At 46.6% G+C, this 27,857-nt stretch overlaps 2 protein-coding genes across 2 annotated transcripts; both read left to right on the top strand.

Annotated features, from left to right (window-relative positions):
- Positions 1 to 281: 281 nt before the first annotated feature.
- Positions 282 to 6,449, top strand: Mrpl18 (mitochondrial ribosomal protein L18). The gene is made up of 4 exons (XM_046449274.2): positions 282 to 705; positions 928 to 1,108; positions 5,087 to 5,318; positions 6,075 to 6,449. The coding sequence occupies exons 1-4, from the start codon at positions 654 to 656 to the stop codon at positions 6,144 to 6,146; spliced, it is 537 nt and encodes a 178-aa protein (XP_046305230.1). The 5' UTR covers positions 282 to 653; the 3' UTR covers positions 6,147 to 6,449.
- A 154-nt stretch (positions 6,450 to 6,603) lies between these two features.
- Pnldc1 (PARN like ribonuclease domain containing exonuclease 1) lies at positions 6,604 to 26,404 on the top strand. Its single transcript, XM_058580956.1, has 19 exons — positions 6,604 to 7,560; positions 7,970 to 8,027; positions 8,310 to 8,383; positions 10,233 to 10,272; positions 10,899 to 11,022; positions 11,254 to 11,342; positions 13,050 to 13,150; positions 15,163 to 15,239; positions 15,360 to 15,503; positions 16,006 to 16,075; positions 17,271 to 17,356; positions 18,731 to 18,786; positions 21,200 to 21,264; positions 21,666 to 21,719; positions 21,878 to 21,920; positions 23,241 to 23,340; positions 23,630 to 23,805; positions 23,934 to 24,032; positions 25,711 to 26,404. The coding sequence occupies exons 1-19, from the start codon at positions 7,485 to 7,487 to the stop codon at positions 25,772 to 25,774; spliced, it is 1,596 nt and encodes a 531-aa protein (XP_058436939.1). The 5' UTR covers positions 6,604 to 7,484; the 3' UTR covers positions 25,775 to 26,404.
- Positions 26,405 to 27,857: the final 1,453 nt, after the last annotated feature.

The following is a 27,857-nucleotide window of genomic DNA, read 5'->3' as shown; positions in this document are numbered from 1 at the left end:
GTATCTTCTGGAAAAGTTGGACAGTAGGGCGGAGTTAGAAATTGTGTTACAAGAACGAGGCGGGCTCTTCACGGTAGAGCTGGGGTTCTAGTGGGCTCTTTAACCTTGTGCTCTTGCCTTTCTTAAATGCTTGTTCGGGAAGCTTGCGGCAAATTGTGCTTTGTTGTGGGACTAACAGGTATGACCTTGCGAGTCTGCACTTGGTTAGTATGGGGCCAGGTTTTCCAAGGGCCACGGGGGAAAGCCTTCAGTTCCCAAACGACGGCACCCTTTTTGAGGAAAAAGTGTGAACATTGCTCTGCCTCATTTCCTCCCAATACCCAATTACTGTGTCCACGCTACAATGATGGGCTTAAGGGACCAGACAACCCAAATACGGTAACTTCAAGTTGTGTCTTGGGGGCCGAGCTTGGTGTAAAGAGTAGTCTACAACAAAGTGCGTTTCTATCAGGTGATTGGTTGGCGCCTAGCGTGATTGCGCCTCGACGTAGGCACTGATTGGTGGAGCGGGGTAATGTGCGGCAGGGGCCTTGTTGGTTTGAAGCTTCAAGGACATGCGCGGTTCGACTTTTCCCTGAGTTAATATGGCGGGTTAGCCGCTGAGACAACCGGGAGGAAAAAGAAGCGAGGCTTTGCCGGTGATCTCCTCAGCGATGGCACTTCGGCCGGGGCTCTGGAAGTTGGTGTTGGTTCGCAGGAATCCGGGTAATTAATCTCGCCCCGCTTGCCAGCCTACTCCCTGGGGCCTGCCCAGTAGATGCGAATCTGCATGTCCTCTTCTGTTCCACTTGTCCCGAGGAGAAGCAAACGCGCCCTGGGCGCTCCCTCGGGACCCGAGGACCGGGGAGCGGAGGCGGTGGAGTTAGGCCGGCCCCGGTGTCCACGGCGGTCGTGCTTAAGCTCCATGTGGCCGTGTCCGTTCCCCAGAGCGCGGGTTTGCAGCCCTCTGCACCACGCCGGCGGCGGAGCCCCACGCTGAGCCCCTGGGAAATGAAGCCGTCGCGCCCGAGTTCACCAACAGGAACCCCCGGAACCTGGAGCTCTTGGCTGTGGCCAGGAAGGAGCGGGGCTGGGGGACAGTGTGGCCCTCGCGTGAGTTCTGGCACAGGTAACCAAGTCAGCCTGCGACGGCCCGACGGAGGAGCGCCGCGCCTCACAGATGGCTTTGCTCAGCAGGACGGTGCGGGACGTCGGGGACTCGCCCCGGGGGCGCCTCGCACGTGCCTAGAGGCAGGACATGCGGAGGGGTCCCAACCTTTGAACCTACGGGTGCCCTGCAGACGACAGTGTGGGCTTGGGGAGCTGGGTGCTTACCAGGGTTGCAGAGGAGGTGACGTTGAAAACGTTGAGGTCTGAAAGATAGAAGAAGGAGCGTTCTAGCAGAGGCAGCAGGGTGCGACTGCTCTTAGTGGGTGGGTGGGAGGAATCCGTAGGCCTGTGTATCTGAGTTGTTTGGGCAAAGCGGGGAAGATGAAATTGGAGAAGCACGTAGAAGGAGGTTAAGTCATTAGCTTTTCAAGTTAAGGTAACCAGTCGAGATTGGAAACTGCAAGATTTAAAATTTGAGCCTGAACGATCTGGCTTTTTAAAGTTCATTCTAAGGTCTGGGGTAGAGTGCTTGCCTAGCAAGTGGGAAGTCCTGCAAAAGGAGAATAAAAATAATTCTAGCTGCTTTAGGGAGAATAAACTTTTAAAGAGTAGGAGTAAAAGGAGGAAGACACACATGTCTTGTGCATGGTAGGCAACTGCTCTACAAATGAACTACATCCCCCAGCCCCTTGGTGGGTTATTGAAAATATTTGCCAGGAACTATATAAAAAATGTATTGTTCATTTAATCCTTAAAATTACTTCATGGAGCAGGTACAATAATTTTCTCCATTTTACAGGAACGAGGCAGTTGGGGGAGACATCATTAGTGACTGCCAGAGCTAAGATTCAAACATATTTTATATGACCTAGAACCAGGACACTAAATTATTACCACTATGCTGCAGGACATAGATATTATTTCCTTGATGAAGATTTGTTAGAGTTTTTCCTGTTGTGTGTGTAGTGCTGGATATTGAACCCAGGGTCTCACACATCAGGCAAGTACATTACCACTGAGCCACATCTCTAGACCCCTGGAGTAGAATTATTTCTAAAGGACTACACACAGTTATCAGGACAAGTTAGTAATCATAATTATGTAAATGCATTTATTTATTCAGCAAATGTTGGGCCTGTATCACTAGGCATTGTGCTAGATGTAGGAAAAATAATGATAGAGCATAAGACTAAAGGGCTCACTAGAACCCCAGTTCTACCGTGGAAAAGGGCTTGCCCCTTCTGAAATTCTTGTCACTGAAGTTTTTATAGTTTCATGATGGAAAGCAGAATGAGCATGATGTCATAATTGCTATGATACATTTTTGCTTAGAGGATACAGGGAGGAGGCAGTTCACTTTTGAAATAACCTGGATCTTCAGTCTAAAATTCTTTTGAAACATCCAACATTTCCTTCACTTAATATTTGAATTGTTTAAATTAGACTTATTTCCCCCCACTCACTGGGTCTGCCCTATTTACCAAATTATCACTACAGAATTTTGAAAGTCTAGGAAATGACCTTAGAGATGGAGTCCTACCCCTTCATTGAATACATAGTTGAAGACAAGGGTCTTAAAACTGTGGCCTGTGCAACTTTCTATGAAGTATAATTTTTATTAGCACCACCAGCAAAACCAAGAGAACCCACATTTCCAAATCTAGTGCCTTTCCTGCTTTGCCTTAGGAATGCTAGTGAAGATCTTCTAATTTGAGTGTTTTCTTTAATTTGAGCTTAATTTAATTTTGATCTGGAGGTACGGATCAGTATTTGTATACTGATTGTGTATGTGTATACACAAAGCCCTGAGTTTAATCCCAGTAGTAAAAAAAAAAAAAAAGGAAGTGGAACAGCCATCCCTAGGTATCCACAGGGGATTAGATTAAATATCTTACATAAAATGGCACAATATTTACATATAATTTATATTCTCCTGTTACTTAAAACCATTTCTAGATTGCTTATAATACCGAAAACAATGTAACTGCTATGCAAATACTTATTATACTGTATTGTTTAGGAAATAGTGACAAGAAAAGTCTGTGTATGTTCAGTACAGATATAATTTTTTCCCTCAGATATTTTCTACCTGACCACCTGTGGTTCGTTGAATCCAATGAACTGTAACCCCATGTTATAAAACCCCACAGGGACTAGTTTTGTATGTATCCTTCTAGAGTTATGCATATAAGCAAAAAGGTCTTTTTTAAAAATTATTCTTGTCAAATCATAAGCATTGTTCTAGAATGTTCTTTAGCCCTCCCGATATTCCCTAAGCATATACTTAAAAATACGCCTTGTAGATCCTTCTTCCTGGTGGATAGGAGGATTGGTTCTGGAGCCAGATCCCTAGACCTAATGCCTGGCTCCATTGCTTCCTAGTTGTAATCCTATGTTATTTTTCTGTGTCAGTTTCTGTAGTTTAAAAAACACATGGAATGCCAGAAGCAGTGGCGCATACCTGTAATCCCAGCTGCTCCAGAGGCTGAGGCAGGAGGATCTTGAGTTCAAAACTAGCCTTAGCAAAAAGTGAGGCATTAAACAACCCAGTAAGACCCTGTCTCTAAATAAAATACAAAATAGGGCTGGGGATGTGGCTCAGTAGTCCAGTACCCCTGAGTTTAATCCCCAGTACCCAAGTGAAAGAAAAGCAAATGGAAGTAAGATGGGATTATTTTGAGACATGAGCTAAACCTATAAACAATTAGGATAAACCTAACACAGTGAGTGCTCAGTCAACGTTAGCTATTGTAATCATAAAATGTTACCTCTTTTTAGTGACTGTATAAAAAACATGGCATGCACGTTTTAGTTAACTAGCTCCCTATTGATGATTATCTTTGTGATTACAGTGTTGTAATGAATTGTCTCATCCATTCATTTTTTTTAAATCAGAGATTGGGTGTATATTTTCCTGGATTTAAATGTCATTAATATTTTCTGTTCCTTTGAACAGTGTTCAGATCTTTTATTTCTTAAGTTATTGGTAAATTTCTTATTTATTATAGGAGATTTTTTACAAATTACAGAAGTTAGTCCTTTAAAAAATAGAGGAGTTTAAAATATTTTTCGGCCAGGTTGTGTAGCACAAACGCCTGAAATTCTAGTTATTCAGGAGGCTGAGGTAGGACAATTGCAAATTTGATACCAGCCTCAGCAATTTAGTGAGACCCTATCTCAAAATAAAAATAAAGGTCTGGGGATGTAGCTCAGTGGTAAAGTGCCCCCAGTCCATGTACCAAAATACATAAATGATAAATGTTTTTATTCTTTTTCATTGCTTTGTCCCCCATTCGTTCCTTTCCCCTGCCTATGCTAAGGATTGACCCCCAGGCCTCATAGATGCTAAGCAGGCACTCTACATTGGACTACACCCACAAGTGCATTGTTTGTCTTTGAACTTAATTTTTTGTTTGTTTGGTCTTTAACCATGTAGAAAATCTGTCATCTTTTATTTGACATCTAATTATTCTATAAAAGCCATGGCTGATTTCACATTTAAACAGGCATATCTTATTTTGACATTATAAAAAAAAAAAAATTCCCTTATTTTCTTTTAGTACTCTTCTGATTTCGATTTTTACTTTTAAATCTTTGCCCCATTTTTCATTTATTTTGGTGTTAGCTGGAAAATAAAAGCACAGAGTAAGTATATCCTTATCCAGGATATAGTCAGCAACTTAGTTGCATCTCTTCAAGATTCCTTTTTTGAAGTATATGTATAAAAAGTAAGACTCAGCTCTTCAGAAATACCAAGTTTCTCCTTGATACTTGAGGTTAAGTGCAAATATTTGATTTATTGTTATTGAGAATAGTCTCATTAAAGACAGGGAAAACACCTGTCCCAAGTAAAAAGCCAAGTAAGTATGTTGAAGTAAATCAACCATGCATTGAATTCTCAAGGGTTACTTAGGCATTCATTCACTTGAAGTAACTTAACTTTAGGATGGATAGATGGATAGTTTTTTGACTTTTATCCTCTTCTCTTCCCATTTAGACTACGAGTTATAAAGACTCAGCATCATGTAGAAGCGATTGTAGAGCATCGAAATGGCAAGGTCGTGGTTTCAGCATCCACTCGTGAATGGGCTATTAAAAAGCATCTTTACAGAACCAGAAACGTGGTAGCTTGTGAGAGCATAGGACGAGTGCTGGCAGAGCGGTGCTTAGAGGCAGGAATCAACTTCATGGTCTACCAGCCAACCCCTTGGGAGGCAGCTTCAGACTCGGTATTTTTTTTTTTTAATATTTTTTAGTTGTTGATGGACCTTTATTTTTATTTATTTGTTTGTTCATGTATATGCACTGCTGAAAATTGAACCCAGTGCTTCACATGTGCTTTGCAACTTCTCTATCACTGAGCTAGAATCTTAGCCTCCAGACTTGGTATTTTTGTTTCCATTTGTGTTTACTAAAATAGTATTTTAGGGCTTGGGATGTAGCTCAGAGGTAGAGGGCTTCCCTAGCGTGTGTGAGGCCCTGAGTTTGATGGCTAGCACTGAAAAAAAAATTGTAAGAGGCATTGTATTGATTCTTGATGTTAGGTACTTATATAATAGTAGTTTCCAAGTGTTCTCCATTTTGGACCCTGGGGTGAGTATTCTGACGTTACCTTATTTAATCCTTACAGCAGTCTAGAGTTAGGGACCAATTATTCCTGTTTTATACACAAATGAACTGAAGTCAGAGTCATTGTTTGGTTGATTTCAGAGTGACTGATTCTCTAGCCCATCATGTCATCATGTTTATGTATTGACATCTTGTGATGTATTTCAGAATGCTGCTGATCCCTGACATTTCTCAATTCCTTTTTTTCTTACCTGTGTCATTCTTAAGATCCTTATCTGAACAACCAGTGTAGGCTGGGAAGTTAGCAAGAGCACATCAGTTGTTATTTCTTTGTCTCTTGGAAAGCAAAGTTAATTTTCAGCTTACTGATGAGCTTTATTTTTTCCTTTTTTTTCCCCCCTGATTTTTAAAACAAGATGAAACGCTTACAAAGTGCCATGACAGAAGGTGGTGTAGTGCTTCAGGAACCTCGGAGGATCTATGAGTGAAATAGAAGCATAGAAGTTTTGAACACATAAATATAAAACTATCAGCTTCTACAGCTGTCTAAGAAAGCATCTGGAAGAAAAACGAGCTTGGAAGTTTTGCAACAACGGAGTTCAGTGGAAGATTATTTGTAGTTATGGTCATCCCCCTCCCCTTTTGTGTGTGGTGGTTTTTTTTGTTTTAATCAAGGGCTAAATACTCTCTCCTCTTGGAGGTGAGAAGTACAAAGCAGACACCAGTTAACTTTTGAAGGACAAATTAAAAATTGCTTGTAAGTTACCAAATAAAGGCATATGAGAACTATTGTTTTCTGGTTATATGAAGTTTCTTGCCTGTGAGCTCACTATTTTAAGGGTAACATCTGATGATTGTGTAAAGCACTTATTACTGCATCGTCTCATGATGAGTGATCCCAGTGAGAGTTACTTGCTGCTCAGATTGTGGGGCTGTTTTTTTAAAGTGGGAGATGTCACTATCTGTCTAAACTTAGAATCTTAGGATAAGAGGGCAAATGCTAATAAACTCTTTGGGGCCCTTGATTCCCAGTGTTTGGAGAGGCAAATTTGAGAGTTAAAGGTGCCCTGAGGAATTGCAAATGGAAGTGGAAAGGAGGGGTAGTGTGTGCTCAGATTGCTGTGAAGTGATTAATAGAGGAAGCAAAGTGTTAACTGTTTCCAGCTACCTGGGGAAAATTAATTGCTTAAGTAATTAAGGTGGCTTTGAAAGCATAATTTTCCCAATTTTTAGGTGTGTTCACCAATTACACATTTATTTAAAAATGAAATGCCATCAATCTGAATATGCAATGTAATTTTTGAAAGACAAGTCTTTGCACCAACTCTCTTAACAGTGTGACTTATGTTGAGACTTTCAGCATCCAATGGTTTACTAGTCCCTTTTGATAAATAAATATCCCTGTGAGGACGTTCAAACTTCCAGATTATTATTATTCCCTCAAAGATTTGAAGAAGGGTGTTCACATAGAAACCTAGAATTAAAGGGAAGACGTGTAAGAAAGATTGTGTACTAGTGAGTGAAAATTAGCTAACAAAAACAGGGTCTCCCTTGGGTGTAGGCGTGGAGGTGAGAATTGCCACAGGGAGTAGGCGAGTGCTAGACAATCTGGGCGCCAAGGCCACCTTCAGTCTAACAGGCAGCTCTTCTTTGCAAACGACCTTCACCTTGGGAGCAAGTTAGGCTCTAGGCCGGTGGGCAGGTGCAGGCTATGCGGCTGCCGCGCGGGGTGGGCGGGTTTCCACGTGCGCGAGCCCTTTAAGGCCCCGCGCAACGGAAGCGCGTGGGTACTACGTGGCCTCACTGGCGCCCTCGGCCCAGCGGCCATGGACTTGGGCGCAGAGGAGTTTGAGCAGAACCTCCCCTTGCTGCAGGAGCTCGTCCAGGACGCGGATTTTGTGGGTAAGGTATCGGGGACTGCGGGCCCGGTCACCAGAGTGCCTTGGACCAGCTGGAGGAAGGGGTAGCACAGGTGGGATACGGTTGTGGCCAGGCCGCAGGGGGCTCAAAGGGGCCCCTGCCCCTCGGAGGGACAGGCGGACTTCTTACGCCCGCAGGCAGGGGGGCGATAGGGAGCGCTCAATTGAGTGTTGAGAGCCCTGATGTCATGGGCCAGACTCCCTGAGGTCCAGGTACAACCCCCATGGTTTGGCTGGTCCTTGCCTCGGTTTCCTCCATTTTCCCTTTTTGCCCCCACCTGGCCTCTTGAACACAAAATGAGCGACGTGCTTAGGCCACCTGTGGCATCCACACCGTGGAGTGGTGTCTGCCCTGTGCTTGGGGACTCCTCTATCTTTTGCCTCCCCCTTAGGTCTGGACATAGAGTTCACTGGCCTTCGTTCTAGCCTTTCCGGACCGCAGCAGATCAGGTAAAGCTAAAGCTGTCTTAAAGCCCAAAGAGCTGGCTGGCCTGTGTCCCCCAGCCAGACCAACATGATTCTCAGCAGCGCAGGGTTGGCTTCCCTGGGTGGGGCAGGTCAGTTTGTGTGGGTTGCTCCCACCTGTGGGACCTAGTATTAGTCCCCTAATGCTGGTAGTATTCCCTAGTTTCTGTAATAAGGAAAAGATGTGATCCCTGGTTGAGTGGCCAAGTGAGCCTGCTCTGGAGCCCTAGTATCTTGACCAGATCTTGTTGATGCCTGTTTTTTCAGTCTTTTTGATTTGCCATCCGAGTGGTACCTAAAGACCCGCCAGAGTGTTCAGCAGTTTACCATCTGTCAGATTGGTGAGTCTGATGGTCATCTCTTCGTTATGAATCTGTTAAGAAGATATTGTCTTTGTTTCCTATTCGTGAAAATGTGTTTGAAAAAGTGTCAAAGCCATTGGCTATCATTTTTGTATTCTTCTGTTTTTGGCTTTAGATCCAACACTTTGGAGTAAGCAGAAAATTTAACCAACATTAAGTAACAATTACTGTTGTTCCTTGTTCCGTCGTCTTTCAACTAAAAATGGGTGTATGATTTTGGACATATGATTATATTACAAATATTTTGTTTTTCCCTTTGTTTTTACTTCGTGGAGTTTGGGGTTTGGAGATCTATATATCAGCACATACAAACATGTTCATTTTTTAACAGCACATAGTATTACAAACTATCAATGTATCTGTTAATCTGCTAATAAGCATGTTTCAATTACATTTGTGTACAATTAGACTTGCACTGACTCTTGGTGTTTATATATATGATCCTGTACTTTTGTGAGTATATGCATCTGAGATACTTCTAGCAGTGGAATTGCAAAGTTACAGTATGTGTTAGAATATTGAATTATTGATACGTAGTTTAGCATTGTGTTGTAAACGCAGGGCTCTATCACTGAGCTACGCCCCCAGCCCTCGCTAAGTTTTCGTTGTTTACACTAATAGCGAATTTGTCTGTTTCTCCAACACTGGGTGTTATCAGTCTGCAACTTTTGTCCACCTGGTAAAGGAAAAATGATTGTTAGTCTGTTTACATTTTATGATAGAAATGTTGACAACCTTTTCTATAAAGGGCTCCATAGAGAATATTTTTGATCTTGCAGACAATGTGATTTCTGTTACAGCTATTCAATCTTACCCTTGTAATGTGAAATCAGCTGTACAGAACATATAAACCCATGAGCATGGCCCTATTCCTGTAAAAAGCTTTTTCATAAAAGCAGACTTTGGGCCAGAGTCTACTGACTAGCTTTCACTATGGATGACGCTGGACATCTGTTTTCCTCCCTACCCTTGTCCTTTGCTGTTTCTCCTAACTGTGTGATCTCTGAAAAGTGTGGACTCTTGGTGCTCTTGGTTATGTTCTGTTGTTCACCCCCCAACACACACACCATTTTGAATTTTTCTTTTATCTTTTGGTAATAGTCATTTAAAAGCTGTTAAATTTATAAGACTTACTTTATGGGTTTTGGTGTTTCCTCTGGTTAGTTTTTTTTTTTTTTTTTTTTTAATTTTTTATTGTGGGTTGTTCAAAACATTACAAATTTCTTGACATATCATATTCCACACTTTGATTCAAGTGGGTTATGAACTCCCACCTTCACCCCATACACAGATTGCAGATTCACATCAGTTACACATCCATTGATTTACAAATTGCCATACTAGTGTCTGTTGTGCTCCGCTGCCTTTCCCATCATCCACCCTCCCCCCTCCCCCTCTGGTTAGTTTTAAAACTATGAAAATTGATTTTTTTTTTTTTTTTAAATACTGTTTGAAGAACAGGCCACAGTTGTCTTTTTTGTGGGGGGATAGGAGGATATTGGGGACTTAATCCAGGGGCATTTAACCACTCAGCTACCTCCCCAACCCTTTTTATTTTTTATTGTGAGATATGAGACAGGGCCTCACTAAGTTGCTGAGTCTGATTTTGAACTTGGGATCTTCCTGCCTCAGCCTCCTGAGCTGCTGGGATTACAGGCGTGTCATTGCACCCAGCTTCAACTCTTGTCTCGTTCTGTAAGGATCTTATTCTGTCCTGCCACCCACATAGTATCTGTGGATGCAAAGTCCTGTTGGAAATGTTTGGGCTCTGTGTTCACCTCGGGGAGCTTATTCTTAGTATTCATTACTTCCGCTATTGTTCTTCTAGGATTGTCTGTATTTTCCAGTATCGAAGGAGAGTTCAACAAGTACGTATAAAGAGCTTTTGCAAAGCAGGGCTTTTGCTCATCTGTGTTCTACATCTATCTCCCCTTCATATTCTTCCCTGGTATCTGAGTCATTTTGTCCTGGACACTCTGTTTTCTCCTACTTCTGGCTCTTCCACTGGCTCTGTCCTCTGCAGATTCCAGCTTACCTCCAGGTCTCTCCTGAAAGGTACCATTTCTGCAAGGCCTTTTCCGCCACCCCTGCCTGGTACCTTATACGCTCCTGTCCACTTTTCCATTGTCTCTTGTGCACCTTCACGAGAGCAGTTAATACTGTGTGTGTTGTGATGCTGTCTGAACTGCCTGCTAGCTCACAGGTACTAGCTGGTTCCAGGAGTGTGGAAGGGTACTCCCTTATGGGGTGGCTCCTGCAGCCCTGGTGGTTTTATTGAGAGCCTGTTTCTGTAGCAGAACATTTTCTGAGGGTAGGATCACTGCTTTTGTTCTTTGGCTCTCAGTGCCAGGCAAAGTATCTGAAGCACAGTTTTTCCTAAATGGATGAAAGAAAGAATCTACTCTGAAGCTGCTTAATGAGTCAGGGTGTGTGTGTGTGTGTGTGTGTGTGTGTGTGTTTTAAATGCCTTTGATTTTTTCTTATGTTTTTATAGGTATGTAGCCCATTCATATAACTTCTTTCTCTTCCCTACAACATTTGGGATTTTGGATTCAGAATTCTCTTTCCAGGCTTCTAGTGTTCAGTTTTTGAATCAGTACGGCTTCAACTATAACAAGGTATGGCATTGGAGGAGGGGAGGAGGCAGGTTGAAAGTCCAGTCTAATGGGCCCACAGGACCCTTTTTCTCTTCCCGTTTTTCCCGTGAGATACTAAGTAGGCCTGACCCTGCTTATCTCCTGAGATGGGGTGCATTTGGGGTGGTGTGGTTATACACTCCTCTTCTTCCCCTTCCCCTTCCTTTGTGGCTTGGAGGATGACTCTCACTAGTTTCTGTTTTCTGTGTTTAGTTTCTTAAAAATGGAATCCCATATATGAATGAAGAACAGGAGAAAAAAATTAAGCACAACATCCTGACAGGGAACTGGAGAGTTCGCAGGTAGGGTGTGTTTCTTTAAGTGCCTCTTGGTTTCTTTGCTGCTGTGTCCTGTGGGGTCTGTGCTGGTTCCAGGAGTGTGGTGACCTTGAACCATCCATATGTTGTGGTAACTGCATCAGCCTCCTTTGCTCAGCCAGACGGTGTGGCTGCTGGTGCTGGGGATCCTCCACCTGAGGTGAGGAAAGGCAATCCTGTTTCCACCCCCCTTTCAGCTCCTGTATAAATCCCTCACTGCTTCAAGCATGATTTTTAGCATTTAACAATGAAAAAAACAGAAGCTGACTCAGTTTGCTAACTCACCAAGATTTCCATTCTAGTGCCAGAGGGGAAACTCCGCTCTGTTGGACTTGCTGTGAGATGGTCTGTTAGTGTCCAGTATGCTCTGAGGGCTTTTCAAGGCTAACTCGCACATAGCCCTGACTGTGCCAGTCATTCCAGGCACTGACTCTGGACTTGGGCCTCCTTGGCTTGGCTGTGTCCCCCAGCATGCCTGACCCTGCTATGTGCGAGACTTGTATGACATTCCTCAGCCCCATCAAGGGCAAGATTGCTACCTCTTTGCTTTGGCTCCTGTGCCTGTCCCACACATTGCAGCCTCATACTGTCTGCACTATGGTCAGGAGTGACCATTGCACAGGGTGGCAATGGAACTGGCCACCCGGGTTCTTGTCGGTCAGTACTGTTGACCAGTTGTTGAACGAGTCATTTAAGCCTTTTGGGCTTTAGATTCTTCACCTTTAGCAAGAAGGGCCGTCAACTCGATAGCTTATAACTCTGAAATATGATGACTGCATGGTCCAGGTAATGATCTTGTGTAATGTTGGAGAGCTTCTTTGTTGTTTTGTTATTGTCCTTGTTCCTGATTTTAATATAAAAATGTAGGATTTCCTAAGGGACAAAAAAATTTTTTTTCTTAAATCTGACATTTTCAAATGTTGGAGAAAGAGCTTTCCTCACTTCAAAGAACACTATGTCCTTACATTTCTAACAAGGAGCCGAGGGTTTGCCAAAGTCCTCCTTTTCCTTATGCTCCCAGCGGGTGTTCCTGCCTCTGGAAGCCTTACAAAGAAGACAGTCCTGACAGTGGCCTTTAGTGCTGGTTAGAGCCACTTCCTTTCCTAGTGTGACAGGTGGGGATCACATGAGCTCTAGGAACCTGTGAAGAACGAAGGCCAGGAAGTTGCCTGCCTTCTGTATGAAAAGATGGAAGAACAGTGATCTTGTTTTGGTCTTTTGTTGTTGTTTGGTACTGGGGATCAAACTCGGGGGCACTTAACCACTGAGCCACATCCCACCCCTTTTTTTTTTTTTTTTTTACACTATTTATTTAGTTGTAGTTGGACACAGTACTTGTACTTTAGTTTTTATGTGGTGTTGAGAATCAAACCCAGGGCCTCGCACATGCTAGGCGAGCATTCTACCTCTGAGCCACAACCCCAGCACCCCCCCCCCCCAGCCCTTTTTTATATTTTATTTAGGGATGGGGCCTTGCCAAATCGCTGAGGCTTTGAACTCATGATCCTCCTGCTCTAGCCTCCCAAGCTGCTGGGTTTGTAGGCTCAATCAATCAACTGCATCCAGCTCATCTGTTTTCTTCGTGAGCTCATGATGTGAAAACCAGGAGCTCCTGAAACCTCTTGTTAGCGTAGTCTTGTGATTCTGGCATGGTTTTCTCCAACATTTGCATTTTCATGTGCCCATTTTCAGCTCTCTGGATAAAGACCAAATCAAAGTGGTGATTGATGAGGTGACACGATGGCTGGACCTAGCTGAGGAAGGTGACCGGATAACTCTGCCTGGTATTGCTGGTAGGCAAGAGGCTGCTCCTTCCATACTGGGAGTGTTGGGTCATGGTTACGTGACAGGAGTTGGGGGACCCATTCTCTTTCCCAAAGATCCTGGTCCCAAATGCCTCTCAACTGAGTCTAATGCATTTACTTAGTAGGTGCCCAGTCCTTGGGGTCAGATAAAGCTTCAGAATTCAGAAATCAGAAAGTCGGAAAGCTTTTCAACCAACATTGAATTTCAAGGCCAAGGAAGTCACGTTTCAGAGCCATCTTGTTCATCCTATCCTGAGTGCTCTATATCAAAGTATATCACTTGACTATGACTTGCTGTTTTTGTACCATTTTTTCCCCTGGTGCCATAGCAGTGGGGGTTACACCTGCCAGCACCTCAGCACAGATTAAGGCAGGAGCCCCACATCATGCTTTCTTTACTGCCACTTGCTCTCAGTGCAAAAAGCCGATTTGGCTTAAGGAGCTGCTTGGTGAGGAAGTGGTATGAGTGCTAACTAAGTCTCAGCCTTTTTTTAGGTCATCTGTAAGTATCCTATGTGAACATAGCATGCAGAAAAGCACTCTGCAGCTGTGCTGGTGCATACCCCCACCCAGTGGTGGGGCGAAGGAAGAACATTTGAAGAGCATTTGAGTGTGGGTGTTTTTTTTTTGTTTTTGTTTTTGTTTTGTTTTTTTTTAATAAAGAGCTGGATCTGCACCCCGCCCCCAAGTGAATATCATTTTCTTTCTAGAAAGATCTGACTGTTTGAACTTGGGATTTTGCATTTATTTTCCAAATGGAAAAAGTAAGCCTGACCCTTTAGGGAAAATAATGCATAGTAATAACAGTAGTTATGAAAGATAACCAAGTTTTGAACTTGCATCTGCTACCATAAGCTTGACAGCTTCCCAACACAGACCTTTCTGATAAGAATAGTGGTCAGATAGTCAGTTATACAGGTATCTTTTGTGGTTATTGTTAGTGAAATGTGTGAATATTTGGAGGATCTACATGACTCTGCAAACTAGTGTTTCCAAATAACCAATGCATGATGTTACAAAATCATGAATAAAAAATGCATTCCAGGGGCTAAAGTTGTGGCTCAGTGGTAGAGCACTTGCCTAGCACATGTGAGGCACTGGGTTTGATCTTTGGCACCATAAAAATAAATGAAGGTATTATTTACTTACAACTAAAAAAAATTTTTTTTTAAATGCATTCAAGGTGTGAAATAGGCCAGAGGATTTTAAAGTAATAGTGCTAGAAAGTCCATTAACAGTGGTTTCAGATTCTTTGTGACAGCTGAGGTTTTAAGAAGTTACCACATGCCAAAATCTTACTTTGTGTTATAGAACACCCAGAGTCATCTGACAAGGCTGGTAATACTTCATTGTGTCAGAGACTGGGATTTTGTCACATTTCAGTAACACATCATGAGTGCAAAAGCAGATACAATTGCAGCCAAATATTAAAGTTTGCAAAAATGTAAAATAATATATCATGATGTTTTTTGTCTTGTAAAGTAGTTCTTTTTATGAATTTTACTTTTGTTATTGTATATGGGGTTTTTTGTTTGTTTTAGAAGAAGATTCCATGTTTTTTTGATTTGAAGGTTTTAATTTCTAAAATAGTTAACATCAGTGGCTGTATCCAACAAAAACAAACTTTGGTGTCTCCAACTTAAAATCATCTTTGAGGTCAAAAACTTTGAAAATGCTGCCCTAGAATGTCACCACAGGCCCTGCATGCTCTGTCATGTGGCTGGTGAGCTTAGACACCTCTACGACCTGCCTTTTGCTGTGATCCACAGCTCCAATCTCTGCATTTCTTTTCTTCTTGGGGCTCTTTTTTTTTTTTTTTTTTTTTTAAGTTGTAGACGGACACAGTACCTTTATTTATATCTGGTGCTTAGGATTGAACCCAGGGCCTCACACATGCTACGCAAGTGCTCTGCACTGAGCCACCACCCCAGCCCGTCTTCTTGGGGCTCTTGAAGAGGAAGGGCTGTGCCACTCAGTCGTGCCTTGTGTTTGCCCCACAGGGTTCCAGGCCTTTGAGGTCCAATTGGTGCTGAGGCAGGCCCTCCCCAATATCTGGACGATGCTGAAAGATCAGGGCGTGAGTCCTCCCTTGAAATGGGCTGTCCTTAGTGGCTTCATTGCCTCTCTCACCCACCCAAATCCAGCCTCTCTAAAAGGCTTGTCCCCTGCTTTGTTATTTGTCTATTTTTCATGTCAGGTGGTGGTGAAGAAGGTGAGTCGGCAGCATCGCTGGTATCTTGAGAACGCCTCTTGTGATCGAGCCAGTTGTTGGAAGGAGCAGATTCTCCTCTCTGCGAGGGGTTTTTCTGTTTTTTTCCAGATGCTGGTGAAAGCCCAGAAGGTAGGGAAAAAATCTCTTTTCTTGGACTTTCACAGTCTTCTGTATTTCTGGCCCAGATGTTGAAGGATTCTTCAACAGTAAAATCTGATTTCTTAAGACGAGTCCTTTCTTCTCCTTGATAACTGGCTTCCTTGACCTAACCAAATCGTGATGGGTTAGTGTGGGGAAAGGCTCTCCACAAGAAATCACTTTTTTTTTTTTTTTTTTGCCTCTTCCTGTAATACAGGGATTCCAGTAATTACCTAAAGTTTCTTGAAAGAGCTGTCTGCTTCACAGCAGGGAACCCTGCTTAAGTCCTTCCTTGAGTCTGTCCTGCCCCACCCTCCACTGACCTCCCCCAAGCAGTCCCACTCCCTCACATAAGACAGAGAGGATGAAACAGTCCCGTGACAACAATGGCAGTGGGTTCCAAAGATGCATCCTTCACAAGAATCTTAGTCTTTGGTGTCTTTTATAATTTTTAAAATTTCATTTCTCTCACCTGCTGATCTACTCCAAGTAGCCCTTAGTGGGGCATAATATGATGATGGATCTGTTGCATCTCCATGAGAAGTTCTTCAGACCTCTCCCAGGTAGGGACAGACTTGTCATCTCCTTCCTGTATCTCTATTTGCCACCTGGCCTGTACTTCCCAGTGTCAACAGAGGTGCAGCAGGGTCCAGTCCTCAGATCTGTTACCATCTTCTCAGAGACAAGACCAGAGACTTCCTCAAGGAAGAAAAACCTAAATTTGCATTGGTATCCTTCCTCTATTCCTGAAGATGCTCAGGCCCATTGTGTAAAATTTGGCAAAATCAGAAATCATATTTAATCATATACATTTGGTTTTGTATTTGGAAGTATTATGTCATTAAAAACCTACTAAACCTATTGCATGACATTTTTAATGTCATGTGATGCTGTCTTGTGGCTGTGTCACCTTTCCGTAGTTGATCTGAGCATATTGAGAGAATTAGAGGAGGATTAGGGGTAAAATTAACAGTGTACACTCAACAAAAACCTGAGCAAACTGTGGGACAGAGTATTCACAGCAGGGAGACAGTGCAGGAAAAGAAGAGGCACCTGGCTGCCACAGCACCCCTCGTGAGGGCGCCCCAGGGTGGTGCAGGCAGGCCTGTGGGGAGTTTGTGCTATGGGGTGGGGACAGCTGGAAGCGGTGATCAGCCGCAGGTGCCCCATCACGGCACGTAGGAGTCCTGTGGAGACAGGGGCATGAGACCTGAGGGAGGAGGACTGAAGTGGCTGCCCTGTGGACTAGGGGATATGGTGGCAGGAAGAGGGCTACAGGGCCCCTCGTTTGGGAGGTCTGTGTTGTGGGTTTGGTTTGTTTGCACTAAACCTCTTTTAAACTACATACAGGTATAACTTTGAATTTGTCAGTTAATAGTTTTTCCCCCTTTATCAGTATACTTCTCATCAAATGACTTTTAGTTGATTTTTCTTGGATATTCTCTGAACAGTCATTTATAAATGATTTTTCTTTTATCTGCCTTTCCAAAACACCATTTCTCCCTCTCTTATCCCATTGGCTAGAGCTTCTTAAACTGCATTAGAGGATATCTTGAGTTTAGAACCTCTTGTTCTTTACACCTGTAAGTGGTGAGGGTAGCTTGAGATTAAAAAATCCTCAATGGTCAGAAATAAGGTGGTTTTCAATTTCTATTTTGTTTCATTTGCTTTACTAGTTGGCGTTGGTGGCAAGCTAGGTTAGATGGTGGTTCCTTCCCATTTTACCAACAAACTCACTCCCTGGATCTTTCCCCTCAGAAAGCTATGATCAGTTTAAGCAGAATATCCATGACCTGTTTCCTGTTCTCATTGATACCAAGAATGTGACAAAGGATATCTGGAAGGTAATGAATGAAATTGCTTGATTAAAAGATAATTGTGTCCACACTAATAACACTTTTCAAAAACTCTCCTTGAACTCTTATAAAATCGGTAAAAATCGGTATCCGTTTCCTTTCATATTTTGTCACCTATGGTTGTTCATCACACTAGTTGTCATTTCTTTCCTTCCCCCATTCAAGCTCCCAGGTTTTGACTCATTTGTATATAATTGGGATGTGTTAGAGTGGACAGTGCAATGATTTGATTCAGAACCTGATCTATTTTTCATAAACATTTACAACATGATCAAAGTACATGAGGGTAGAAGGGTCCCCTCTCAAAGTCTTGAGAAACCATCTTTGCTAAGTGCGAGATCATGGCTTCTCTGGGGACAGTGAGTTGGAATCACTAGGTTAGTCACAAACTGCCTCCAGCCCCTGTTAGCTTCCTGTGTGGTCTGCAATGGGGCCAGGCTGTTTTGAAAGCTCCCCAGGTGACTGTCATGTAGTCTGGGTTGTTGTCCTCTACACACGGGAAATGGAAGGGCCCAACTGTTTTAAAGGCTTCTTAGAAATCGGGGACCAGAGAAAGGGGATTGGATCGGTGTCTTGAAGCCTTAGGTTCCAGGTGTGGTGAAAGCTGAGGCAGGAGGATCGGAAGTTCAAGGCCAGTCTGGGCAAACTGAGTGAGACCCTACCTCAAAAACAAAAAGGCCCAGGCGTGGTGGCATATACCCTGATCCCAGTGACTCAAAAGGCTGAGGCAGGAGGATTGTAAATTTAAGGCAGCCTAAGCAACTTGGGACCCATCTCAAATAATAACAGGTCTGTGAGTGTAATCGGTAAAGCCCCCCTGGGTTCAGTTGCACTTTATGGGGGGGGGGGGAATCAAGCCTTAGGGTGATAGATTGAGCCATTCAAGAAAAAAAGCCACAAAAATAGGAGTGGGTCCCTTGGTCCCTCTTTGTCCAGAAAGGCTCTGGTTTTTGTACTTCATGGGTTTCTAGCTTTGATGAACTCCTAGGACTCCGAGGCCGAGCACTCCCCGTCCCTCTCGTTCTAGAATGCCTGGTATTCCACAAGTGTCCAGGCCTCCTTGGAGCGCCTCGGGTTCCGTATTTCTAGACCCCTATGCTCATCTGCGGAGGGAGGTGGTGTGAGGTGGTGGTGGGCAGTCGTTCCCAGCCTGGACTGTGGGAAGCCCTCTGGGGAACCCCAGGATCTGGGTCCCTGGCCCTGCACTTGAGGAGTAAAGGCAGTCGGGACGCTGGAGGAGAAGGAAGAGGTGGTGGGCGTGGGGTTCTCTAGGACACTTCGGCGGCTACTGGACAAGACCTGAAGCAGATGGACGACAGCACAGTGTTCTTTTTCTCGCTGATTTGTTCTCCACAATTGCAGGAACTGCATTTCCCACGGGTCTCCAATCTCTCGGAGGTGTACGAAGTGCTGAGCAGGTGAGGGGCGCTTCTGGAGCTGGTTCTGGGGCAGGGGGCCTGTGGCTGCAGCTGCTGTGTGGCTCAAGATCCCTCGGGTCTGGTGGGTGCTCTTCCCCGCCACGGCACCGCTTCCTGGAGCTGGTGTCCCCTCCAGGTCCTGCTGCCTCAGCCCGTCTCTGCAGCCCTCTTGGCCCCCGTTTCCAAGAATAAGGCCAAAGATGGGAAGAAAGCCCTCAGCCCCTGCCTGCCCTCGGGAGCACTTTTGTTTTGCCATCTTTCTCACGTCTATCGTCACCAGCAGACCCAAGCCCTTCCATGTGTGCCGGGCAGCCGGGGCTTGCTTCCCCGCAGTGGCCCTCTGCCCTTCTGGTTCCGTCCTCTCTGCAGCCTCCCGCTCACCTGTCCTTCCCTTTAGCCTCTCCCTCGGTTTCTCTGGTTTCTCTCGGCATTAGCACTTAAAACTCAAAATCAAACAGAATCCCTTTTGTTTGGCTATTGTTGTGACTGCATGGTGCCCTCCATGCCTGTAGTGGAAAACATGGGATGGGGCAGGTGGAGTGGGAGGGTCGTCACCTCTTCACTCTAGGAGAGTCAGTGCTGGGGGGCCGCCTGCAGCGCACCCGTGTTACTCAAGAGATGTGGCACCTGTTTTCTGTGCAGCGAGTCCCTTCAGAGGCCTCCACCTTCCCTCTGTCCAGTGCTGTCAGGGGTTCTCTCACATGACGCCTTACCCTGCGCTGGCTTAGCCTACCAGGGCAGGCTCGCCTCTGGTCTAAGATGGTAGAATGGTGTACGTAAGGGACAAGACGTGGCATATAGTCCTGGACAGGTTTTTGCTTCACTGGGGCATTTGAGACCCTTGTCCTCTCCCTCCTTCTTCTGGCTCATATCCCCTCCTGGATTCTCTTTTCTGGCTGGGGTGGGTGCACATGTGCAGGGGTGGACGTATGGGTGCATGTGGATTTTTCACCCTTTCCATGAGCATTACTCAGTTCATTTCATGGGCTCCATCTCCTCTTGCTCAGTCCCAGGGGGGCCTCACCTACTCCCTTTCTGCAGCTGCTGCCACCTGGGTGCACTGTGGTCTGGACCTCCTCAGCCTTGGGGCACTTCATGTACCAGCTGCCTTCTTGACCTGCAGCACCTTCGATTTCACATTGATCTCAGTTCCTCCATCTCATCCCTGTGCCTGGGTATCTGCTGTCTTTGTAGCACCAGACATGATACTGGGAGCCTGTGTGAAGAGGTGGGACCAGAGAGGGTTTTGTTTTGTCTTCTAATACACAGGCTCTGGTTCTAGTCTTCCTTGGCTTAAATCCCAGTTTAACCAGCCTCACTGGTTTTTGCAAGTTACCTGCAGAAAATTGTTGAATCTCCCTGTGCCTTAGTTTCACCTCATAAGGTCTTTGTGAGGATTAAATGAGCTTATCCACCACAGGGACTAGGACACTGGTTCGCCCTCACTCCATGTTTCTTAAATGCTGTCCATCATTGTTGACGGTCTGTCTAATCCTGTAGTGTGGGCATGGTCGCCATGCCTGCCTTACAGGCAAGGAAGTTGGGCTCAGAGAGAGGAAGCACACAGATTCTGAAAGATGGGTGGGATGGTTTCCTCACTGTTGGATGCTGTCGCTGCTTTCACACCCCAGAGCCGAGTGTCCCAGAGCTGGGCCGCCTGTGTCTTATCAGCCAAGTCTAGTTGATGTTGCTCCATAAATCTTCTTAAAGTCTCCCCTTCTTCATTCTCGGGGTCACTGCTGTTGTTCAGGCCTTTATTTTCCATTCTAATTGTGGTGGTAGCCCTCACTGGTATCCCAGCCTGTGGCCTGCCCCACTTCATTTCCCATACCGCCACTTGCGTGGTCTTTAAAATCACAGGTTGAGTTCTGTTCGTGGCTGAGTCTCTGGCACTCCCTGAGGCCCCCACGTGTCATTGAGCTCCTTCTCTGCCTGGCCCTGCCTCCACTGTGGGCCTTGGCCACACTTTGCGCAGTGTGTCCTGGTTCTGTGCCCCTGGCTCTGCCTCCTCTCTCCTGCACCACTGCCTTCCTAATGCCTCTAGGCCAAAGTGGCCCAGAGTGCACCGTCTACTCCTCGGCATTGCCTTTATGGGGGGAAGACGTGATTGTCTCTGTACTCGTCACTCAGGCCACTAGATGGCAAGCTCCAGAGGGCAGAGATGGCTCCTCTGTTTCTCTGGGCTGGGTTCAGGCTAAGCGTTTCCTGAATGCCAAGGATGATCCAGTTGGAGCCTCTAACACTGCTGATCTGTCACCTGTCCTGTTGCCTAGTTACCAAGACCTTATTTGTATATGACTAGACCTATGTTTAAGACACGTGTTGAAGACACATTTATAATGTCAGGGACTTGGGGGAACAAGAAAGAATTTTCAGCAAGTTGTTCTTTATCCTATTTTTAATTCTCTAATAGTAACTTGAATCCCACCAAGAATTCTGGACCAGTGATTGTTCATGCGAGCAAATGTGAAAAATATGGTATGTTCCCACGAGCCCCAGCTCCTTGCACAGGAGTGCTGTGGGCAGAGCTGAGGCTTTTCCTGGACCTTGGTCTCCCAGGCTGGAGGCTGTGGAGTTCAGGGTTTCCTTCTCTGTCTTCCTGTCCTGCTCTGCATAACTCCTGCCCTCAAGATGTGTGATCCCAGAAAGCCTCAGGGCTGTCTGTTTCCCCCTTGTCGTGGGCTCCTGGCTTTGTCCATGCGGGGAGGACCAGAGGGAAGCTGGCTTGTGAGCTGGGAGAAGGCACCCATGGTAGCTGGTGGTCGAGCATGCTGTGGTTGCTGTGGATGTGAGGGTGGTGGGGGTGGAGAGACTTCTTTCCTAAGTGCATTGCTAATGGTTTACTTGATCTCTCTCCTTATTATGGAAAAATGCTTCAGCCCAGAACAAGTGCCCCCATGAAGCAGCATATGATGCCTTTCTTTGTGGGTCAGGTAAGAGTTGCCGTCCTTCCAGGGAGACTGGCCTTGGTGGGTGCCCTCCCTAGGTTCTCGTTTATATCATGCTGGTTTGCATAGAAAGTGTGAGTTTGCATATTTCAAGAAGGCCTGTGACATCTCTAGCTTTTTTTTTTTTTTTTTCTTTTTTCCAGTTCTTCTGAAAGTGGCTCACCTGCTCCTTCAGAGGGTGCACAGGTGAGTGTTCTTTCCCTCCAGTCACTCAGCAGTCAGGAAACCAAGACGTCCCAGGGCCCCCAAAGAGGATGAATACTGCAGCCCTGGGAGAGTAGACATCCAGCCTCTGCCTGTGTGGCAGCCAACACAGTGGCCTTGCTTCACAGAAGCCCTTTCCTGCCACCCCTGCCTCCTGCCTGGGTGGGGCTGCTCCTGCCCCACTCTTGGCACTGGGAGAAGTAATGTCCGGGGACCAAGGGTTTGACTTGGGTTCTGTTGTCTGCTTCAGTGCTTCCCAGCTTGGTGTGTTTGCTGTTACCCCATGAAACTCCAAATTGGAATTTTGAATGTGTTTCCTGTGACAGCAGCATCCCCCATGCCTCCAGCACTGGGCACAACACGGGCACCAAGTGCATGCTGTACATGTGCCTTCCATAGACCCAGGCTGGGGACCCTTGCTCTAGGACTTGGCAGGCCCAGCGAAGGAGCTAATCAGACTCTGGCCTGCTCCTCAGGACTAACTTAGCAAGGCAACTTTGATCTGTGCTCTGTGAACTACCTATACTTGTCCAGTTTTGGCAATGGATGTGATAAATACAAATGTTCTATGTCATGTTGATGTGAGTTTTATAACTTAAATGAGAAATCTACCAGTCTGGAGTCTCGTAATGCATCAAAGAATTTTTTCTGAAATTTTTTTTTCTTTTTCTAAAAATTAGAAAGGCCCTCCTCCTCCCCACCTCCACAGGGGGAAAAATTCCACCAGCCCACCTTCCTCCTTCCTGTAGTTTGGCAATGTCTGAGTGCCCAAGTGCCCACTGGCAGATGGTGTGTGCTGGGCAGGAAGAAGCTTCCAGCAGAAGGGCGGGCACCTTTCAATTCAGCTGAAAGCTCTCCTCTATCTAGAGAAGCCTCTGGCTGTCCTGCCTGGTTCCCGACCAGTGCTCCCCCAGGGCCTGCCACAAGGGCTAGTCCCTGGAAGGGTGGGGCTGATGGTCCAGTAAAGTCAGGCGAGGGATGGCCATTTGGGGTCAAGTAGAGTCGTGCTGAGGAATGATGAAGTGGAGCCCCCTCACAGGCTTCTCGCTCTCTGAGCCTGCCTCCAGTGCTGGTCAGAGAGCGTCACAAAACTGTCACAGAGGGTGACCCTCCAGAAGCTCCGCTCTTTCTGGAGAGGGCTCTTTCAAATCAGCCAGTTGGGAAGCCCACTGACATGGGCACGAGTCTTGGGGGTGGAGAATTGCCCAAGGCAGCCGTTTCCCTGTGTCGCCAGATCCTTGGCTATGGCGAGGACAGTGGATAAGTGCATTCCTGAGCGCTTTGGCTTCTCTGTCCGTGCAGCAGCGGACCCATGCCTGAGCCATCTTTCCCTCAGTACCTCAACGTGCTGGCTCCTTACGTGAACCAAGTCAATCTTATCCGAGCTGGGGTCCCTAAAATCGTGAGTAGGTTTCATTTTGCTCCCTTACCTTGCTCAGAGACTCCCTGTGGAGGTGGCCTGGTGTCGCTGGGCTGAAGGGGTGCGAGAGCTGGACAGGGCATTTACACCCCTGTGAAGCTGCTTGTTTCTTGTGTTTTTCTGCCCAAACCCACGTGTTCTCGCTCCACCCATCCTTCTCTTTGCCTGCTCCCAGCCCCAAACAGTCTTTCCTAGTCCCTTCAAACATTATCTAATTGCATAAGATGTCAGCAAAAATTGTGGGAAATCTTTTGTTCTTCATGTTTCTTAGAATTTTTCTGGCCCAGATTATCCCAGTGTCCGGCCTCCCATCCTCATCCTCACTGTTAGGAGATGGCCCGGGGCCAGTGAGCAGCAAGTCTACCGTGAGTTCCAGAATCTCTGCAAGTTCGATGTCAGGCGACTCACTCGAAGCCAGTTCCTGCTCCTGACCAATAAGTTTAAGGAGTAGGTGCCCAGGCCCCAAGTCCTTCCTCTCTCCCCATGTCATCCTTTTTGCCTCCCCCTGCTTCGGGCCTAAGAGCAGTCCCTGTGGCCGCACAGTGTGGCTGACCTTGGCAAACTTCTTTTGGCAGTGCCCGCAGTATCCTGAAGGAGTACAGGTGCCACCCGACCCTGCAGGTCTCCCTATACCGGTACTGGAGACATTCCCCCAACATCAACTGCGTGTTACAGTAAGTGGCAGGCTGGAGGCTGCTTTTCTGCCTGTGGCCCCATTGGGTCTGACTCAGCTCAGCTCGCTCACTGGTGAGGGCCGTTAGGGAGTTGCTGACAAGTGCAGTGAACTGTGGGTCACTTGGTGTTCTACAGGTGCTGGAGCATCTGCAGTGTTGGGCACTGTTGGTCCTAGGGCTTCGTGAGTGGGTAAAACAAAAGCCCTGCTCTCGCAGAGCTCCGTACTAAAGGGCAGTAATCAGTGAGTGTACTAACCAGAGGACCTTGTGATGTGTCAGTTGGCAAGTGCTTATTAAAAATGAGAGAAGAGCGGGTCTGGCAGGTCTGAGGGGTACTGTTCAAAGGAGATGATGGAGGATGGGTCGTGTTAAAAACTCGAGGATGTCAGGGTGAGCCAGGGGGCTGCTCAGGACAGTGCAGGGCAGGGTCCTTGAGTTGGGGAGGCACCTCACTGAGGGCCGATGAAGCCACTGTGAGCTGACATAGGCAAACGAGGATGGACGAGGCAAGGAGGAACTGGGTCCTGTCTGAGTGGGCATAGTAAGGGCCACTTGGAGGAATTGAGGATCACTTGGGGTTTGGGCAGAGGAAGGGCACCATCCAACTGTCCTCTCTGCTGAGGTAGGCTAGAGAGGAGGCGGAGGGTAGAGGCACCAGGAGGCCAATGTGTCTGTGGTATGGCCCAGCCTGGTGATAGTGGGGACAGAGAAGGAGCCAGTGGCAGAACCAAGAAGAGCTGTGTGCACTGTTGTGAGGCAGGTTTCTCAGAAAACACACCAAGTCCCCGTTTTGTCCAGATTGAAGAGTATTTAGCCGGCCGGCTGGTGACTGCCCCCCACAGGAGGGGTTATAACTGTCTCTGCAAGGAACAGCCCCAAGGCTGAGTGTTTTAGGATATTTAAAGGCAAAAATCATATCCGGGTTGACATAACTGCAAGCAAGCAGGCACAGAAGCTGAATTGGGCAGTTAGCGAGACAATTCAATGGGTACATTGGTAATGCTCATGGGACTTTTCAGGTTGGTATAGCAGCAGGCAAGCAGAAGTGAAGGGGATCAAAATGACCCTATTTCAGTACGCATTAGAGAATGGTTACTAATGTTTAGACAATCAATCTCTGTAGATTGCCCAGGAAAAATGGAAACCAAAGAGAATAATTTGACATTGTATAAGAATTGCTGTTTTGTGTTGTCAAGTATGTTATGCTAAGTAATGGGTACAGGGGTGGGGCCTTCCCATGGCAGAAGCATTTCTTACATGACATGGAGTCTCAGGGTAAAATGGAGTCTGTTTGGTTATTGCCTATATAGCCTGGCCCATAACATGCACAGTCAAGATTCGCCCTCGAAAGACAGACTTGCAGTTACTGAAGTTTTACGAGGATTCTGGTGTGCTATATAGGAGCTGGGTCTGTAGTGGACAGCACTGCAGAAGAGAAATGGTAGCCTCCCAAACAGCCCTTTGTCCTCCTGCCAACCTCTGATCTAAATCACTAGGGAAGGTGAACTATTTGTATCCCAGAGCCATGGACCCTGAGAGAGAGCAAGCAGCTCAGTGTTGGCACCAGGAAGGAAGGACGTCTGGGGTTGGCGGGAAGAAGGGGGAGTCTGCCTGCTACTTTGAGACCTGCCAATGTCACAGAAGAACCAGGCTTCTGACCCAAGTCCTTGTCTTACAGAGTCTGTGGAGTGGTCACTACCTGGGCTCTGCTGGCGTTTCTCCTGGGAAGATCCAGATCCTGAGTGCTGCAAGCCTCTTGGCCTGTGTTCTGTCGCCAGGCTTTCCTGGGGCGTGTGTGTGTGTGTTAATATGTGTAAATCATATTCTCTTTGCAGGTGGATTGTATTGTCCTTACTAGAAATTTTGTTATGTTTTGAATGTGAAATTCTGTAAATACTGTAGTGATAAATGTGCTATATGCAAAGATTTCTTTGTGGCAAAAGCTGTCCTTCCTTTCTGGAAATGACTGGGAGCCGTCACAGCTGCTGGGGATTTAAGCCAGCACCCTGGGCTGTCTAGAGCAGACATGACAGCTGCACACCAGGTGAACCAGGCTGATTTCCCTGGGAGAAAAATTAACGGCCAACAGGTTGCTGGAAGAATAAGCTTTTTTTTTTTCTTTTGTGATTAAGCTAATCACAAAGGGGGAAAAATAAGCTTGGCAGGGTCAATGTAATGTGCTGGTGACACTTTGGATCAACTTTTTAAATCATTAAGATACTCATTTTGGAGACAAGATTACCCCCAGCCCTGGAACGCACCTTGGGTCGGTCAGTGTGACCAATGCTTTTCTCTGTGGTGCTCCCTGCCCACCAGCTCCCAGTCGCTTCCCCCAGAGTGGGGTTCTGCTCAGCCTTGAACTTCAATTCAGCAAAGCCGCCTTCAACTCTAGATGTTTTTTCTAGAAAAAATAAAGCGTGCATGTAGCCGGGAGCTTGGACTTTGCAGCATCCCTGTCCCGAGGGGTGGGAGACACGATTTCGTGGCAGCTGATGATCAGATGACACCAGTTGGGCCCGCAGGGGCAATTTTACTCCTCAGCCCAGTGTCCGAGTGGGAGGCCCAGGATTTTTTAATTTTAATTGAATATCTTTGTTTACCTGAGGAGAGTTCCCCTTCTCTGTGGCCTTTGGGGGCCTGGTGCATCTTGGGCAGTCCACAGAACAGCCAGCAGGGTGCAGTCCATCCACAGTGGCCCTTAATGACCAGGGGACCCAGTGTTATGCCTACTGTTCCCTGTAGGAAAGGCTGGAGGGAGTGGGGAGGGCCCGGACAGTGTGGTGGGTTTGCAGGTGAAGTTCACTTTGATGCCTGTGATCTGAGCCTCCTACAAAAATGGCGGTGTCCCGAGCTGCCTCCTGTCCTACTGGGGCAGGGCTTGCTGAGCTGCCACCAACCTTGCTGCTCTCTGCTCCGACACCTTCAGCTCTTCATGTCTGTTTTACCATAAGCTGTCCACTAAAACCCACAGACCCGGGGAACCAGGTGCCCTGCCCTGCCCTTAGCTCTGTCTGCCTGTGGCCCTTCTTCCCTTTCAGGATGAGTGGGCTCTGTCGCCCTGCCCACCAGCAGCCCTGTGAGGCCTTACGTGCTCCGGGGCCCAGGCCAGCCTGCACCAACACCTTGCGTCTGCTGACTCTCTGCCCTGAGCCTGGGGGTCACTCTTCTCTCAGATGCCCTCGGTCCTTCGTACGGTGTTGGAGGACTCGGCACCACGGGTTCTCTGCCAGCATGACTCTGAAGCTTCTTGTCCAGCTGGCATCTCTCCTGGCTGCAGGTCACCTGCTGAGCCTTCCTAGAGTGTCCCACAGACATGCCAGACTCCGCCCAGCAGAAGTCCATGCCGCCTTCTCTGATGAAGCCCCAGCTCCTCCCGGTTCCCTGCCCTGCTCTGCTGGTGGTCTGCCCTGGCCCTCTCCACCCAGGCTCGCTCTGCTAGCAGCTGCTGGCTGTGTCTGCACCCTTCACAAGGCCAGGACAGCCAGTACCTTGGCTGTGACAGTCTTGCTGCCTGTTCCTCCTCTCTCTACCATGACCTTCAGGCACAGGCGAGGGGGAAGGCAGACATGGCCATCTCTCCTGCCCACAGTCCTGTGGATTCTATACCAAATCCTTGAGCCCTGAACCTCCAGGACTGGAACCCTGCTGTTTCCTGCTTCTGTGGGCATCTGTTCCTTGGGTTCACAGTTCCTCTTCTATCTCCCTGGGGCCCTCACTCCCTTGAGTCTCAGATCAGTTAATGACTCATTCTGATACCCAGCTAGGCTGGTGTCCAGGGTCCAGCCTGCTTCTGGGCACCTCACTCCTGCCCCTGCTGAGACACTT

This window comes from Marmota monax, unplaced genomic scaffold (genome assembly GCF_021218885.2).
Source record: "Marmota monax isolate L192 unplaced genomic scaffold, Marmota_monax_Labrador192_F-V1.1 WCK01_AAM20220418_F8-fsc00083, whole genome shotgun sequence".
Lineage (NCBI taxonomy): Eukaryota > Metazoa > Chordata > Mammalia > Rodentia > Sciuridae > Marmota > Marmota monax.
The sequence above is the reverse complement of the archived record's forward strand: the minus strand, read 5'-3'. Positions and strand labels throughout refer to the sequence as shown.

What these genes read in the sequence shown, in the direction of transcription:
- Pnldc1 (XM_058580956.1), top strand. Translation starts at nt 7,485, where the DNA reads ATGGACTTGGGCGCAGAGGAGTTTGAGCAGAACCTCCCCTTGCTGCAG. An exon ending in ATCGAAGGAGAGTTCAACAA is followed by an intron (nt 10,273 to 10,898) that starts GTACGTATAAAG and finishes ATGTTTTTATAG; the next exon opens with GTATGTAGCCCATTCATATA. An exon ending in CGATGCTGAAAGATCAGGGC is followed by an intron (nt 15,240 to 15,359) that starts GTGAGTCCTCCC and finishes TTTTCATGTCAG; the next exon opens with GTGGTGGTGAAGAAGGTGAG.
- Mrpl18 (XM_046449274.2), top strand. Translation starts at nt 654, where the DNA reads ATGGCACTTCGGCCGGGGCTCTGGAAGTTGGTGTTGGTTCGCAGGAAT. An exon ending in TCGCGTGAGTTCTGGCACAG is followed by an intron (nt 1,109 to 5,086) that starts GTAACCAAGTCA and finishes CTTCCCATTTAG; the next exon opens with ACTACGAGTTATAAAGACTC. An exon ending in GGGAGGCAGCTTCAGACTCG is followed by an intron (nt 5,319 to 6,074) that starts GTATTTTTTTTT and finishes TTTTAAAACAAG; the next exon opens with ATGAAACGCTTACAAAGTGC.